The sequence below is a fragment of the Peromyscus leucopus genome, chromosome 17 (assembly GCF_004664715.2).
Source record: "Peromyscus leucopus breed LL Stock chromosome 17, UCI_PerLeu_2.1, whole genome shotgun sequence".
In the NCBI taxonomy this organism is placed as follows: domain Eukaryota; kingdom Metazoa; phylum Chordata; class Mammalia; order Rodentia; family Cricetidae; genus Peromyscus; species Peromyscus leucopus.
Window position 1 is genome coordinate 44692606 of NC_051077.1, and position 14283 is coordinate 44706888.

At 41.8% G+C, this 14283-nt stretch overlaps 1 protein-coding gene across 4 annotated transcripts in view; it reads right to left on the reverse strand.

The window, feature by feature from the left end:
- Palld (palladin, cytoskeletal associated protein) overlaps positions 1–14283 on the reverse strand; it is a 413286-nt gene that overhangs the window by 226726 nt on the left and 172277 nt on the right. For all 4 annotated transcript variants that reach the window (XM_028881038.2, XM_028881037.2, XM_028881040.2 and 1 more), the window contains exon 3: positions 8690–8868. In XM_028881038.2, the coding sequence (XP_028736871.1) occupies positions 8690–8868 (179 nt within the window). The remainder of the gene's footprint in view (positions 1–8689; positions 8869–14283) is intronic.

A 14283-nucleotide genomic window follows, 5' to 3' on the forward strand; every position in this document is an offset into this window, starting at 1 on the left:
ATCTGAGAAAGAGTTAAAAGGTAAAAACATGAGTGTCTCTGGAGTGTTTCCTGCACCTGTCCAGCCCTTGTGGAATGCCAGTGTCACCTTGTGTCTCAGGTGTCAAAGCAGCTGCGGCAGGCTGTAACAGACCAAATCCTCACCAGAGGCCAGTTCCTCCCTCCCCCGCCCTGAACCTCCCTCCCACTGAATGTCTGCTTCTGTGTGCTACTTGCTGAACAGATAAAAGGGATATTGATGACATGGGTAGATGCTTGGGAACAATAATTTAAACTACAAACAAACAAACCAGGTGGCAAAGGCTATTTAAAGTAGAGGGCACACACAGGAAAAAGATGAGAAATGGCAATGTACTAAAAGTGACCCCTGGGTTGATGGTGCAGGGTGTGCTTAGCATACCAGAAACCCTGGCTTCAGTTCCCAGCAACACATACACAGAGAGAAAAATCACAGGGCTATCTTAGTCAGGCTATGCATGATTTTATTTTATTTTTTGATGTGTGTGTGTGTGTGTGTGTGTGTGTGTGTGTGTGTGTGTGTGTATGCACGTATGCATGCTTTAGATTTTTTTTTTAAAGGAAAATACTATTTTTGTGATGATCTTCAGAACAGCCGGCATCACATGCCAGGCACCACTCCAGGATTAACTCCCTCGATCCTGATAATGAGCATGCAGCCACTGTTAAAGGTAGAGCAATCCATTGGCTTTTCATAAAATGTTAGGAAAAATCATTTTAAAATATGTAATATATTTTTGGTTGTGAGCCTAGCCTTTAATGGCTGAGTCATCTTTCAGGTCCTCAAGTGAACAATATTCAACTTCATATGGAAAAACAACAACAACAACAACAACAACAAAAAAAAAAAAAAACCCAGGATAGCTAAAATAATCCTGTATGATAAAGGAACTTCTGGAGGTATCACTATCCCTGACTTCAAGCTCTACTATAGAGCTATAGTAATAAAAACAGCTTGATATTGGCATAAAAACAGACAGGTAGATCAATGGAATTGAATTGAAGACCCTGAGGTAAATCCACACACCTGAACACCTGATTTTTGACAAAGAGGCCAAAATTATATAATGGAAAAAAGAAAGCATCTTCAACAAATGGTACTGGCATAACTGGATATTCAAATGTAGAGGAATGCATATAAGTCCATATCTACCACCCTGCACAAAACTCAAGTCCAAGTGGATCAAAGACCTCAACATAAATCCAGTCACATTGAACCTGATAGAAGAGAAAGTAGGAAATAGCCTTGAATGCACTGGTACAGGAGACAATTTCCTGAATATAACACCAATAGCACAGATTGTGAGATAGACAATTAATAATTGGGACCTCCTGAAACTGAGAAGCTTCTGTAATGCAAGAACACAGTCAATAAGACAAAAGGTAGCCTAAAGAATAGGAAAATATCTTCAGCAACCTCACATCTGACAGAGGGCTGATCTTCAAAATATATAAAGAACTCAATAAACTAGACATCAAAATACCAAATAATCCAATTAAAAATGGGGTAAAGATTTAAACAGAGAATTTCAACAGAAGAATCTCAAATGGCCAAGATATACCTAAAAATTGTTCAATATCCTTACTATCAGGGAAATGCAAGTCAAAAGGAATCTGAGATACCCTCTTAACCTATCAGAATAGTTAAAATAAAAAATGCTAATGACAGCCTATGTTGGAGAGGATGTGGAGTAAGGGGAACACTCCTCCACTGCTGGTGGGAGTGCAAACATGTGCAGCCACTTTGGAAACCAGTATGGTGGTTTCTCAGAAAATTGGAAATCAATCTACCTCAAAACCCAGCTATACCACTTTTGGGCATAAACCCAAAGGATGCTCAGTCATACCACAAGGATACTTACTCAACTATGTTCATAGCAGCATTGTTCATAATAGACAGAATGTGGAAACAACCTAGATGCTCCTCAATGGAAGAATGAATAAAGAAAAAGTGGCATGTATACAACGGAGTACTACTCAGCTGTAAAAAACAATGACATCTTGAAATTTGCAGGCAAATGGATGGAACTAGAAAAAAAATTATCTGAGTAAGGTAACCCAGACTCAGAAAGACAAACACAGTATGTACTCACTGGTAAGTGGGTATTAAATGTAAAGCAAAGGATAACCAGGCTACAATCCACAATCCCAGAGAAGCTAGCTAACAAGGAGGACCCTAAGAGGGATGCATGGATTGCCCTGGGAAGGGGAAATAGATGAGATATCCTAGGTAAACTGAGGTTAGGGAGAGGGGAAGGTGGAGGAGAGGAGGTAGAGGAATGGGAACATGAGGGATTGGGTTGGTTGAGCTGGTGGCTGGATGGAGAAGAAGAGTAATGAAAGAGATATCTCGATAGAGGGGTCCATTTGGGGTTAGGGAGAAACCTGGTGCCGGGGAAACTCCCAGGAATCTACAAGGATGGCCCAGCCAAGACTCCTAGCAGTAGTGGAGAGGGTGCCTGAACTGGTCTTCCCCTGTAATCAGATTGGTGACTACCCTAATTGTCATCATAGAACCTTCATCCATTAACTGGTGGAAGCAGATGCAGAGATCCACAGCCAAGCACTAAGCTGAGCTCCAGGAGTCCAGTTGAACAGAGGGAGGAGAGATTGTATGAGTAAGGGGAGGGGTCAAGATCATGATGGGGAAACCCACAGAGACAGCTGACCTGAGCTTGTGGGAACTCACAGCTAGGGAGCCTGCATGGGACTGAGTTCTGTATATGGGTGACAGTTGTGTAGCTTGGTCTGTTTGTGGGGCCTCTAGTAGTGGGATCAGGACCTGCCCTTGTCACTTGAGCTGGCGTTTTGGAACCTATTTCCCATGCTGAAATGCCTCACCCAGCCTTGGTGCAGGGGGAGGAGCTTGATCCTGCCTCAATTTAATATGCCATGCTTTGTTGACACCCATGGGAGGCCCCTTTCTGAATGGAGGAGGAGTGGATAGGAGGGGTTAGAAAGGAGGTGCGGGGAGGGAACTGGAAGGGAGGAGGGAGGGGAAACTGGTTGGTATGCAAAATAAATGAAAAAAAATTTAATAGGAAATATTTTAAAAATCAATAAAAATTCTAATTAAAAAATTCTAGCAGAAGAAATATGTGCTTGGAAATCCATTTGACCTGACGTCAAACACTGATGCACCACAATGGTCTATCTGGCATTTGGGGCTTGGCCGCCTGGGAGTAGAAGGAACATTTGCCCATGCAACATCATGGCTTATTGCCAAATCTCACTCACCTGGTTACTCAGCATAGAGCGAATACAGACTCACGTCAAGTGGTACCTGCCTCCTTGCCTCTTTCTTCTGCATTCCTGTCCAGCCCCTCTGGCTGCGATGCTGACTTCCTGTCCTCCCCTCCAGATCCACATCCTTCATGCCCACAAGGTCTAGTTCCAGCCATTTTCCTTCATACCAGTTTTCAGAGCCCCCACCCTACCTCCTTCCAGAATTCTTAAAGCTATACCAATCCCTACAATTAATTTGACAGGTAGGAGGAGAGAGTGGTGGAAAGTTGGGGTGAATTTATTTCACATGTTGTTTATTTTTCCTATTTACATATTCTTGAGACTATTCCTTTACTATCTAGCCCAGGAGGGACACCTCTTTCCCCATCCTGTACACATGTGAGCCACAGTCTCCTCTCACTTAAAGACTTTATATCTTAATCTTCCTCTCTTCTGCATAATCTAATTTTCCCCCATCAGGTCTTTTCATCAGCATGTAAACATATTCCAGTAACTCCTGCCTGAAAACAGACTGCAAACAAACCATCCTTATGACCTCATACGCTTTTCCAGATACTGCCTGTTAATATTCTGATCCGCTCCTTGAAATCCCACCCCTTGGGGCTGCCCTGTGTCCTGATATAGAAGCCTCGTCTTAAGGAAAAATTCTGTCCCTTCCTCTCTCTCTCTACTCCCATGAGGTGTGCATCCCTCAACCCCCTCTCTCTTCTCTCCTTCTTTCCTATCTTCTCTGCATCTCTCTATTATAATAAACCATTTCCATGTGGATGTAGCATCCACCCGCTGCCCTGCCGCCATGCCCCATGGAGTGGGTTGCCTGCCAGCCTTCCGCTCTGTTTGCACAGCATACCAGTATGTTTCCCTGCACATGTGGGATACCCTCAGGGTCCCCACATAATATATCATAACACTGCCAGCTTCTGTTGGTGACTTGGCAAAACTTCCCAAATGACCATCTACTATCTGCTACCAATTCCATAGTTTGCAAACTTTCTTGCTTTGCAAACTTTCTTGCAACTCATTTCAACTCTTGACACCCTGCCCCCCAATTCCCTCTTGCTACAGTCACCAACTGTGCCCAGCATTGTTGAAGTCAGTGGTTTGCTCCTTGACCTCATCTGACCTCTCATCAGAATGGACACTGCTGACAAGCTCCCCCTTCCTGAAAGCCATTTCCTTTTGCCCAGGTGATGGTTGGTTTGAACTGTCAACTTGATACAATGTATCATGGAAGGCAGTAGGAGACTGCTTAAATTAGGTTGGTCTGTGGGCATCTGTGAGCACGTCCATGGGGGATTGTCTTGATTATGCTGATAGATGTGGCAAGACCCAGCCCACTGTGGACAGCACTATTCCCTAGGCAGGGGATCTTAGACAGTCTAAGTGTAAATGGCAAATTAAACAACATGAAGCTTGCAAACCTTCGTTTTTCTCTGCTCTTGACTATGGATATCATGTGCCTAGATGCTTCAAGTTCTGGCCACCTTGACTTTCTGGAAGTAATGGACCCAAACCTGGAAGTTTGAGCTAAAACAAACCCTTTCACTTCTAAGTTGCATTTGTCCTCATCACCCGGCTGATGATGTCTAGGTACCTTGGATTTCTTTCAGTTCCTTTTGCCCTCCTGGTCTTCCCCACCCAGGGCGTTTGCATGTGTTCTCTCTGCCTAGACCTTCTCCCAGTTTTTCCTGCTCTTCTCTCTTGGTTTTAGGTCAAATGTCACCTTTCCAGAGTGGCTTTCCACCCACCCAGCTTTCTTTATTTCCTTCATAGACTTGCCAGGTCTTGGATTTTTTTAAGGAGTTTCTTTGGGCCCTCCTCCTCCTCCTCCTCCTTTTGGCACGTGAGCTTCAGAATGGCTGTGTTCACTAATGTGAGCTTCAGGTTGGGACCAGTGCGTGTTTCATAGCAGTTATTAAACATACATGTGAGGATGGCCAAGAATAGTTCACTGTGTCCTGAAAAATGCTGTAAGAGCAGAGCAATGCCAGGATCATAGCAGCCTCAGGGATAATAAGAATTTCTTCTTCCTTTTTTTCTGGAGCAGTGAAGAAGAGGCAGATGCCTGGGTTTGAATCTTTGACTCACAGGTGAGCATGGAATCGCGCGCGCATGCACACACACACACACACACACACACACACACCCATTATTTAACCTCTTAAATTTGTTTCCTCAACTCCCCACCCATAACCTTACTTATTATTACGTCACCCCTATTGCTATTACTATCGCATGTGCTCGCGCACACCCACGATGGCACATATACCACAGCACGCGTGTGGAAGCCACGGGAAAACTCTTGGGAGTCCCTTCTTTTCGGCCATGTGGGTCCCCAAATCAGGTTGTTAGGCTTGGCAACAAGTGGCCCTTTGGACTCTGCTGTCTTGTGGGCCCAATCAATGGCATTTAGAGAATTTCTAACCAGTAGGTTTTGAAACATTCAGAAAAGATTTTTGTTGACATTTAAAGCTCTACAGAAGCTCGTTGCTTCTGGTAGACCTCTCTAGTGGCTCCTTGCTGATGTAGAATTGGCGATGTGTTTGAGCAAGGCCTACATCTAATCAGTGCTGGAATTAGTGAATGCAAACATTGCTTACTGGGACTCTCTTTCAGTGAGACTAGGAATGTGTCTGAGCTTGACTCCCATTTCATGCCATTGCTCTCAGGGATTAATATACACTTAAAATTTTCACTTTAAACTTTAATATTTATCCATATTTAACAAGGTCAGTGTTAGCCAGCTTCTGCAGTGGTTTATGTTATTCTTAGGAAGATGAATCTTATTTGCTCCTTCTCTTGCTTTGCCCAGCTCTTTTATCCTCCCTTCAATGTATCTAAGGTCACACACTATCAAAACCCACAAAAACTGATGACCAGGAGCTTAAGAGAATTTAATGAGTATCATGGGGAGACTGCACATAGGAAAACAAAATCCCATTTATTTCTAGCAAGCCTCCAAGCAAATGGGGTGTTGCATTTAAGGAGTCATAATCTGCAAGCAGGTTTCTTTCAGTCCCCTGCACTGTGTTCTAAAATGCCACAGGATGTTCACCATAAACCTGCTCATTAGTGACATTTACTAATAACTCATTATGAGATGAGACTTCCCTTTGCCATTGATTTTTCACATATGAAGGACTTTAAAATATTTACCAGTGTGGTGGAATGGTTAAGAACATGCACTTTAAATTGGAGGAGCCCTCTCAACCTTTCTGGGTCTGTTTCTCATTTGCAAAATGGAAATCAGAGAAATGCCTCAAAGGACTGACAGGGAGGCTTAAAGAGATTTATCTGCATGCCTCTGTGTGTGCGTGCGTGTGTATGTGTGTGTGTGTGCGCGTGCGCGTGCGTGTGTGTGCCTTACAAGTGCCGTACAGGTAAATGGCATTGGCCGTGGACTGTTTGCTTTTCTTAAGAGGACAAGGTTGCTAGAGGTTCCTGAAAACCCTTATACAAGGTGGAAAGTCCTTTCAAAAGCAAAGGAACCAGTTTTCAGTCAGCCACACTTGTTGCTTTTCAAACTCCTTTGTTAGCTCTTGAAGGCACTCTAGACAAGAGTTCAGATCATATTTTCTTTTGCTTTAGCAATGAAGAAGTATAACGTAATTAGACAAAATACCTGATAACTGAAGATTAACATATCAGAGGCCTCTAGTGTTTTTGTGCTTGTTTGAAATTTTAGCTATTGTTTTAAGAAGCAATTGATTTATGGGATAGCCATGACATGGTAGATTAAAAGGCAATCTGAAAAGTGTGGTGTGAAGCACCTCCAATTACTTAAAACTATTGGTACTGATCCAGAAATAGTTATATTACCTAAACTATGATACTTTGGTAAACAAGTTTTCCAATTTCACAAGGCTTGGTCTTGTTAAAACAATGATTAATGAATGAATAATAGAAGTATTCCATTCTCTGATCTAAAGTTAATATCAGTGTATAAGATTTTCTACTCAGCTTCATACACACACACACACACACACACACACACACACACACACACACAAAGATAACATCTCATGGAGTCTAAGCTGGCCTAAAGCTCTTCCTGACTCCACCTTCCAAGTGCTCGGTTTACAGGTACCACCGTGTCCAGGGTCAGCTCTTGAAAGTCTTAAATAGCAAAAGGAATGAGAAAGAAACAGGGAAGAGAAAGAGGAAAAGAAGCTGGGTGAAATACTCATTCATCTGTTAATTTTCCTCAGGATCTCAGCATCCAAACTCCTTCCAGCTGATGAACCCTGAAGCTGGTAAAAGGTAAAACCAGATTGGGACTATTTCACAGCAAGATGGAATTAGCCCAGGAATAAAGGCATATCTGTGAGTTTCTGAAAGTGGAATGTGTGATTGATCCTTTTGTGATGGAGTGTCTTAGGCTCTTTCAGGTTGGCTACAAGCTCCATTTTGAGACAAAGAACAGGATGAATATGTTTTAGCCCATGCAGAGACTAGAGAGATGAAAGGTAAATATTAACTTATTAGTAGCACCAGAACTCTAAGAGTCAGTTCTGTCTATGGTCCTTGTGAAGGCTACATTATAGGGGAAAATTTGAGTCTAATTATATGGCTGTGAATATAATTATATAAAAAGTATATATATATATATATATATACTTATATATATAATATATATAATATATAAAAGTATATATATTATATATACACTTTATATATATATATATATATATAAAAGTGTATATATATTACTTATAACTGTTAATTTTTAAAATGACTAAATGTGAAAAGAAATAGTAGGCTAAATTTTCCAGACAATTTTGATTTTTTTTCAAAGTAAAGTAAGATGTATATAGACACCGGGCAGGGGTGGGTGTGGGTGGCGGCAAAGGAGTCACAAAATAAATGGCAAGAATAAAAAAAAAGAAAGAAGTATTCCAGTCTCTCAAACTGCTCTTATAGCATTAGTTTTTGAAATCACCCTCACCAATTCATTTAAGTTCGTGGTTAATTAGTGGAAATAAAGGAGTCTTAACAACAACAACAACAACAACAACAAAAACACAATGCTCAAATTTAGTAAAAATGAAAACATTTCAAAATACTCATCACATCTAAGCCCCATGAGCAACTCCCTAAATCTTTTATAACTTTGGATGATACAGTGTTTCAGTTACATTTTCATACTTCATTTATTTGAGAGAAAAACTAAACTGTGTGCTTCATATTGTAAATAAATTCAAGTTAAATGTGGCAGAGATAAAAAGGAACAACTTGATGCGTGCCTAGGTGTCAGAACGGTTCAAGGGAGAATGCAGTGGACTTCCAGAATTGTTCAGGAGAAATGAGGTTTGACCCACACCACCACAGCCCTGTTTGCACTGGAAAATTCTATTCGCAGGACTGCAGGGAGGCCTGGAGGACAGCCAGAAGACCATTCACACTTCACCCCTCCACACCTTCCTTACCTTCGATGAACACCTCTGCGGATGTAGTATCTGAGCCGTTTGGGTTTGTAGCCAGACACGTGTAGCGACCTGTGTCGTCCTCAAAGGCCTCAGCAATGACCAAGGTGTGCAGCTCCCCTCCGTCGCCTCGGATCTGAATGTCAGGACTGTTGTACAGCTCCTTTCCCTCACAGAACCATCTGCGGGACAGAGATGAACAGGGATGTCAGAGCCATGGCTGAGGCATACAGTAAAGCAGAGGCTGGATGCTAAGCAAGGCTCATGCTATGCCAGAGGATGTGTGCTTGATAAAAGTTCTGTGTCAGTGTTCCTCATGGAAACTGAACCTGGACTGTGAAATTAACAACTAGACACACCTACGCCCACGAAAATTTTCTTTGTAAAGCATCTTGCATGTTTTAGTAATCTTAAAATAAATGACCTCGTCGAACTCGCAAAGACTGGTTTGATTACAAAAAATCAAGGAACTAAAACTCAAAGTGTCTTATAACACATTTTATATATAATGTAGGACTTCCATGATCATTACAATTTTACCTATTATTCTTGTCTAAGGAAGAACATAAAAGGAATATAAACTTTACACTCAAACTATCTGCAATGCTCAGGAAACACGGCCATTAAAGCAATGTCTATTGATCAGCAAGACTTCTGAGCAGTGAGCGGTACAGGATCAATGCCTTGGCATTCCTGATATTTATAACAGTTTCTAGCTGACTGCTTCACTCTCCAAGTTGGAGAGAGAGGGAGCAACTGAGCTGTAAATTGTCCTTGCTAGTTAACACTTTCCTTTCCCTAAGGGCCAGGACGTTGTGGCAGGAGTCTGGAGCTGACAGACAGGAGTCTGGAGCTGACAGACAGAGGTTCCTTCACATGGTCTTTCTTCTATTTCCCCAGCTCCTCAAACTCCAGCAGCAAGCTGCTGCTTTCACAGAAAACAAAACAAACAAAAGAACCAATACCTTCCCCTCAAACCTGCTGGTGGGATGTGTTCTTAAAGAAACATGGGAACATGCTTGTTTAAAGTAAGAAGCCCGGAGATTCTGCAAGTATATTTTCAGTTCAGCTCTTCATAACGCTAAAAAATTTGTTTGGAGTCCGGTTGTCTGTAAAAGTCTCTGGGCTTGGCGTCCTTTTTGAAAATATGACAACACTAGGGGCTAATTTTTTATCTGGAGTTATGGGGTGTAGGTTCATATTTAATTTGAAAACAAAGTGAGTGAAGCAAAGGCCTTGCTAATTCTCCGAGCACTAATCCCAGAAGTCATATTAAAAACCACATGCCACTACTTACAAGAAAACAGCAATGACGTCAGGAATTTAAATACAACATAATGAGCCAACACCAAGCACTGTTTCATGTCGTGGGCTCATATCATTTGGGGGCAGTCTTTCGTAATTCTGGGGCGCCATGTGATTTTTTTTTCCTGTTTGTATAAAGTCTTAGTGAGCCATCCTACCTAAAGCCACATCACGTCCCTTTTCTTCTCTCTTTTCACAGATGTGGTCCAGCTTGCTACCAACTAGCGCTAAGCGTGGTGTTGGCTTTCGTTGATCACTTTAGCTCTCTGTTTCTGATACAGGATAAACGAACTCTGTGTCTGTTATCAGACTAAGGCTCCTGAGTTTCTTCCACCTGTCATGCTTTGAACCTCAGGTCTGTCATTGATGACTTCCTACTGACTCTACCTTAGTTTGCTTTCTATCATTTTTTTTTTTAAATGATCAACTTCTGCTCAAATATTCCAAATATTCCAGGGGCTCACTACTACATAGCCCTCAAGGGTTACCCTCCTACTGTTTTAACCCTTCCCTTCCCTTCTTTGGAATTCTTTTCTGATCCTCTGCATTAATCCTTGTTACAAACAACGCCTCCCAGGCCAAGCCAAAGGCTCGCTGAACAGACAAAGCTTCAACCGAACACAGAACTACTGAGTGTTGTCTATGAGAAAAAGCATGGAATCATGTTTGGTCAACTCTGAAACTAATTGTGAACTTTGTTTATCTTTTCTGGCATTAGAAGGTTTTGGCTTCCAGGAAAAACATAGGAACCCACCGTTAAGTGAGAATGAAAAGTGAAAGGGTATGGGGAGGAAGATGAACAGAGGGAAGAGGGAGGAGGAGGAGGAGGAGGAGGAGGAGGAGGAGGAGGAGGAGAGGAGAAGAGAAGAAGAAGAAGAAGAAGGAAGAAGAAGAAGAAGAAGGAGAAGAAGGAGAAGAAGAAGGAGAAGAAGAAGAAGAAGAAGAAGGAGAAGAAGTAGTTGCTGTCCATGGGGTGGATGTACTTCAATAGGACATCCACACAAGTGTGTGCAGGACCTCACCCTCTAACTCCAATAATTTACAGCCTGCAAGCCTGTTTTTGCCATGGTTGTCAGCAAATTCTGCCTTTTACACTTTAGAGTTGGCTGAGAGGAAAAAATCAAAAGAAGAATGATATTTTATGACAGTGAAAATTACAATAACCTCAAACTTTGGAGTCAATAAAGTTCTTTTTTTTTTTTTTTTTTTTAAAGTGTACCATACTCATTCATTTATCCACTGTCTCATGGCTGCTTCTGTTTTGTGATGGTGGAGTCAGGAAGGAGTTGCAATATACTGTGCAGTGCTGAAACCCACTTTCTCTACTTTCTAGGAAAAGTTTACTAGAGCCTGTTTTTTCCCCGTACTGTAGACCTCACACAGAATACTGACCCTCTTCCTAAGTCTACTCCATCACTGAGGACCCCTGAGTGCTTCATGTGAATATAACCTTTACATCTGGATCTAATATGCCCTGGTCATGCTAACTTGTATCAACAAGTCACAATTCTCCATCCTAAGGCCACTGCGCTTCCCATCTCTGGTCTCCTGCAAGTAGGCACATTCATAGTTCTTTTGTTTTTCCCATCTGTCCTTAAAAAACGTTTAATATCACTTAACTTATTTGACAATGGATCATTACTCCTTTCGAAAAGATTTATTTCATGTATATGAGTGTTTTGCCTGCATGTATGTATGTGTACCACGTGCATGCTGGGTGTATATCGTGGCCAGAAGAGGATGTCAGATCCCCTGGAACTGGAGTTATGAATGGTTGTAAGGTACCATGTGGTGCTGGGAATTGAACCTGTGTCCTTTGCAATAACAACAAATGCTCTAAACCACTGAGACATCTCTGCAGCCCACTTACTACTATTTTTTTATCTTCTGTGTTATTTTCTTCTATCATTATTCAATGTCTAATGTATTTATATCTTGTTTCTCTACCTAAAAATGGACTACTTTTTTAATTAACATGAAATAATGGGTTTTATTGTGATAATTTCATATATACATTATAACACATTTTGACCATATCTCCCCCTCCCTTTCTTCCCTCAAAATTCTTCCATATGCCCTCTTTGCTTCCTCTATCTGATTTTTTTTTGGGGGGGGATAGGGTCTCACTCTACTGCCCAGGCAGGCCTAGAACTTACAGCGATCTTCCTGCCTCAGCCTTCTGCATGTGCTAGGATTAAAGGACTAAGTTACCGTGCCTGGATTCACTTCTTTTCTCTCCCATCCCTTAGCCACCTTATATGAACTACTTCTTGATTGCAAAATAAAATAGATTTAGAGCAATTTCTTATTGACCACAGCGTGTAGCACAGAGCTAGAGCGTAGCTGTCACACGTGACTCCATGCTCACTCAGCCTGTGAGGTTTACCATTCACTTTTCTTGTCAAATGCTCTGAGAAGGCCTGCAGAAAGATACTGTGTCATGTTGTCTGATCTACCATTTGCCAAACTTAATAGACCATGGGATTCTCATTAATACCTGCTAAAACCCTAAGTGCATAATATAGAATGCTTTTCTAGAATATCAATTTCACAGAATTTGGACCTTTTTTTTTTTTTTTTTTTTTTTTTTTTTTTTTTTTTTTTTTTTTGGTTTTTTCGAGACGGGGTTTCTCTGTGTAGCTTTGTGCCTTTCCTGGAACTCGCTTTGGAGGCCAGACTGGCTTCGAACTCAGAGAGATCCGCCTGCCTCTGCCTCCTGAGTGCTGAGATTAAAGGCATGAGCCACCACTGCCCAGAGAATTTGTACCTTTTAATAGACTAATTATAATGTAATAACAATCGGTATAAGACTAACAGAAAAAAATCCTCCAAGCACAATACACAGTACCTGAAATATACCTTAAGGAGTATATATTTCATATGCCAGAGCCAGATAAGTACTTTCTTCGACACAATGGACTTAATACCGTGTCTTCATCAAGACTATTATAGTTTTTCCTATCAGAGGCATGTAATATTACACACACACACACACACACACACACACACACACACACACACACACTATTTTTCAAGAGGTGAGATCTTTGACATAGGTTCTTTTGTAGCCCAGGCTGGTCTCTACTCACTGTCTCAATTCAGTATCTCCCAAGGCTGGCCCTGAACTCCTGATCTTCCTACTTCTTCTGCTTCCCAAGTGCTGGTGCCACAGGCATGTGCCCTCCCACTCATATTGAAATCAGTTATTCCTGTGCGTTCCAGTTTCATTTCACTTCAGCAAGAATGTGTGTGTGTGTGTGTGTGTGTGTGTGTGTGTGTGTGTTTATGTGTGAATACATATATGTATATACACACACCTTTTATTTCCTGTGCTTCCACTGCTTTGGCATCTGGAGTCTTGTGGCCACGGAGAGACTGTCCTTCCCAGGGTCAACCAGTACCTAGAGATCTTAAACTGACCTGCAAGCACGCCTTTCCCATGCAAACCAGCCAACCCAGAGCACCTGCTCCTGTCGTCTTTTCCACAGAGCTTTCACCCAGGACCACCACTTGCTTACCTGCCCTCATTGTCTCTTAGCCTGGTACTGAAAAGTAGGGACAGGCCCTGTTTCTAGGAACCCGCTGACTCATCCCAATGGGCCAAGCATCAATTGGCTCATCTGGCTGCCTATTTCTATCCTTTCTATAGAAATTGTAACAATGGCTTCTATCCACAGATTCTCTACCCTCATTTGGCCTTGGGGTTGACTTGGTTCTTCTTCCTATGGAATGACTTTGTCTCCTTCTTTGGTGAACTATAAGTATAAATGATCTCCTCCTCTCCTCCCCATCCCCTCCTGCTTCTTTCCCACCGGGTCTTACTCTACTGCCCTGGCTGGCTTTAGCTGGGAGATCTCCTACCTCAGCCTCCTGAGTAATATACTGCCTTTTAACTGCGATAAGCTCCAGGCTTGTTGGCCTCACAATAGCTGACATTTCAAAACTTGGACCATTGCTGGTGCATTAATAAAGCAACAAGTGTATAAAAGATGAAAGGGTTGAACAGATAGTTTAAATCATATCAATGCCCTAGATTTTGCTTTAGAATGTTTATGTTGAGAAGTTCATGTACTCTGACTGAGTCAAGCTGAAGTGTACTTTACAAGCATAAATGTAAAACAATGTAGTTAGTGCATGCGTGCATCAGAAAAGATCAGCCTTGACCACTCTTCATGTAGCTTGCAGCAGATGTAAATGGCCTTCTTTGCTAAGCTAAAAGAACCTTTGATTTTTGACATCTTGACAACCCACATTAGATGTGTGCTATAGTCATGTTTGTTTAGTTAAGTTTG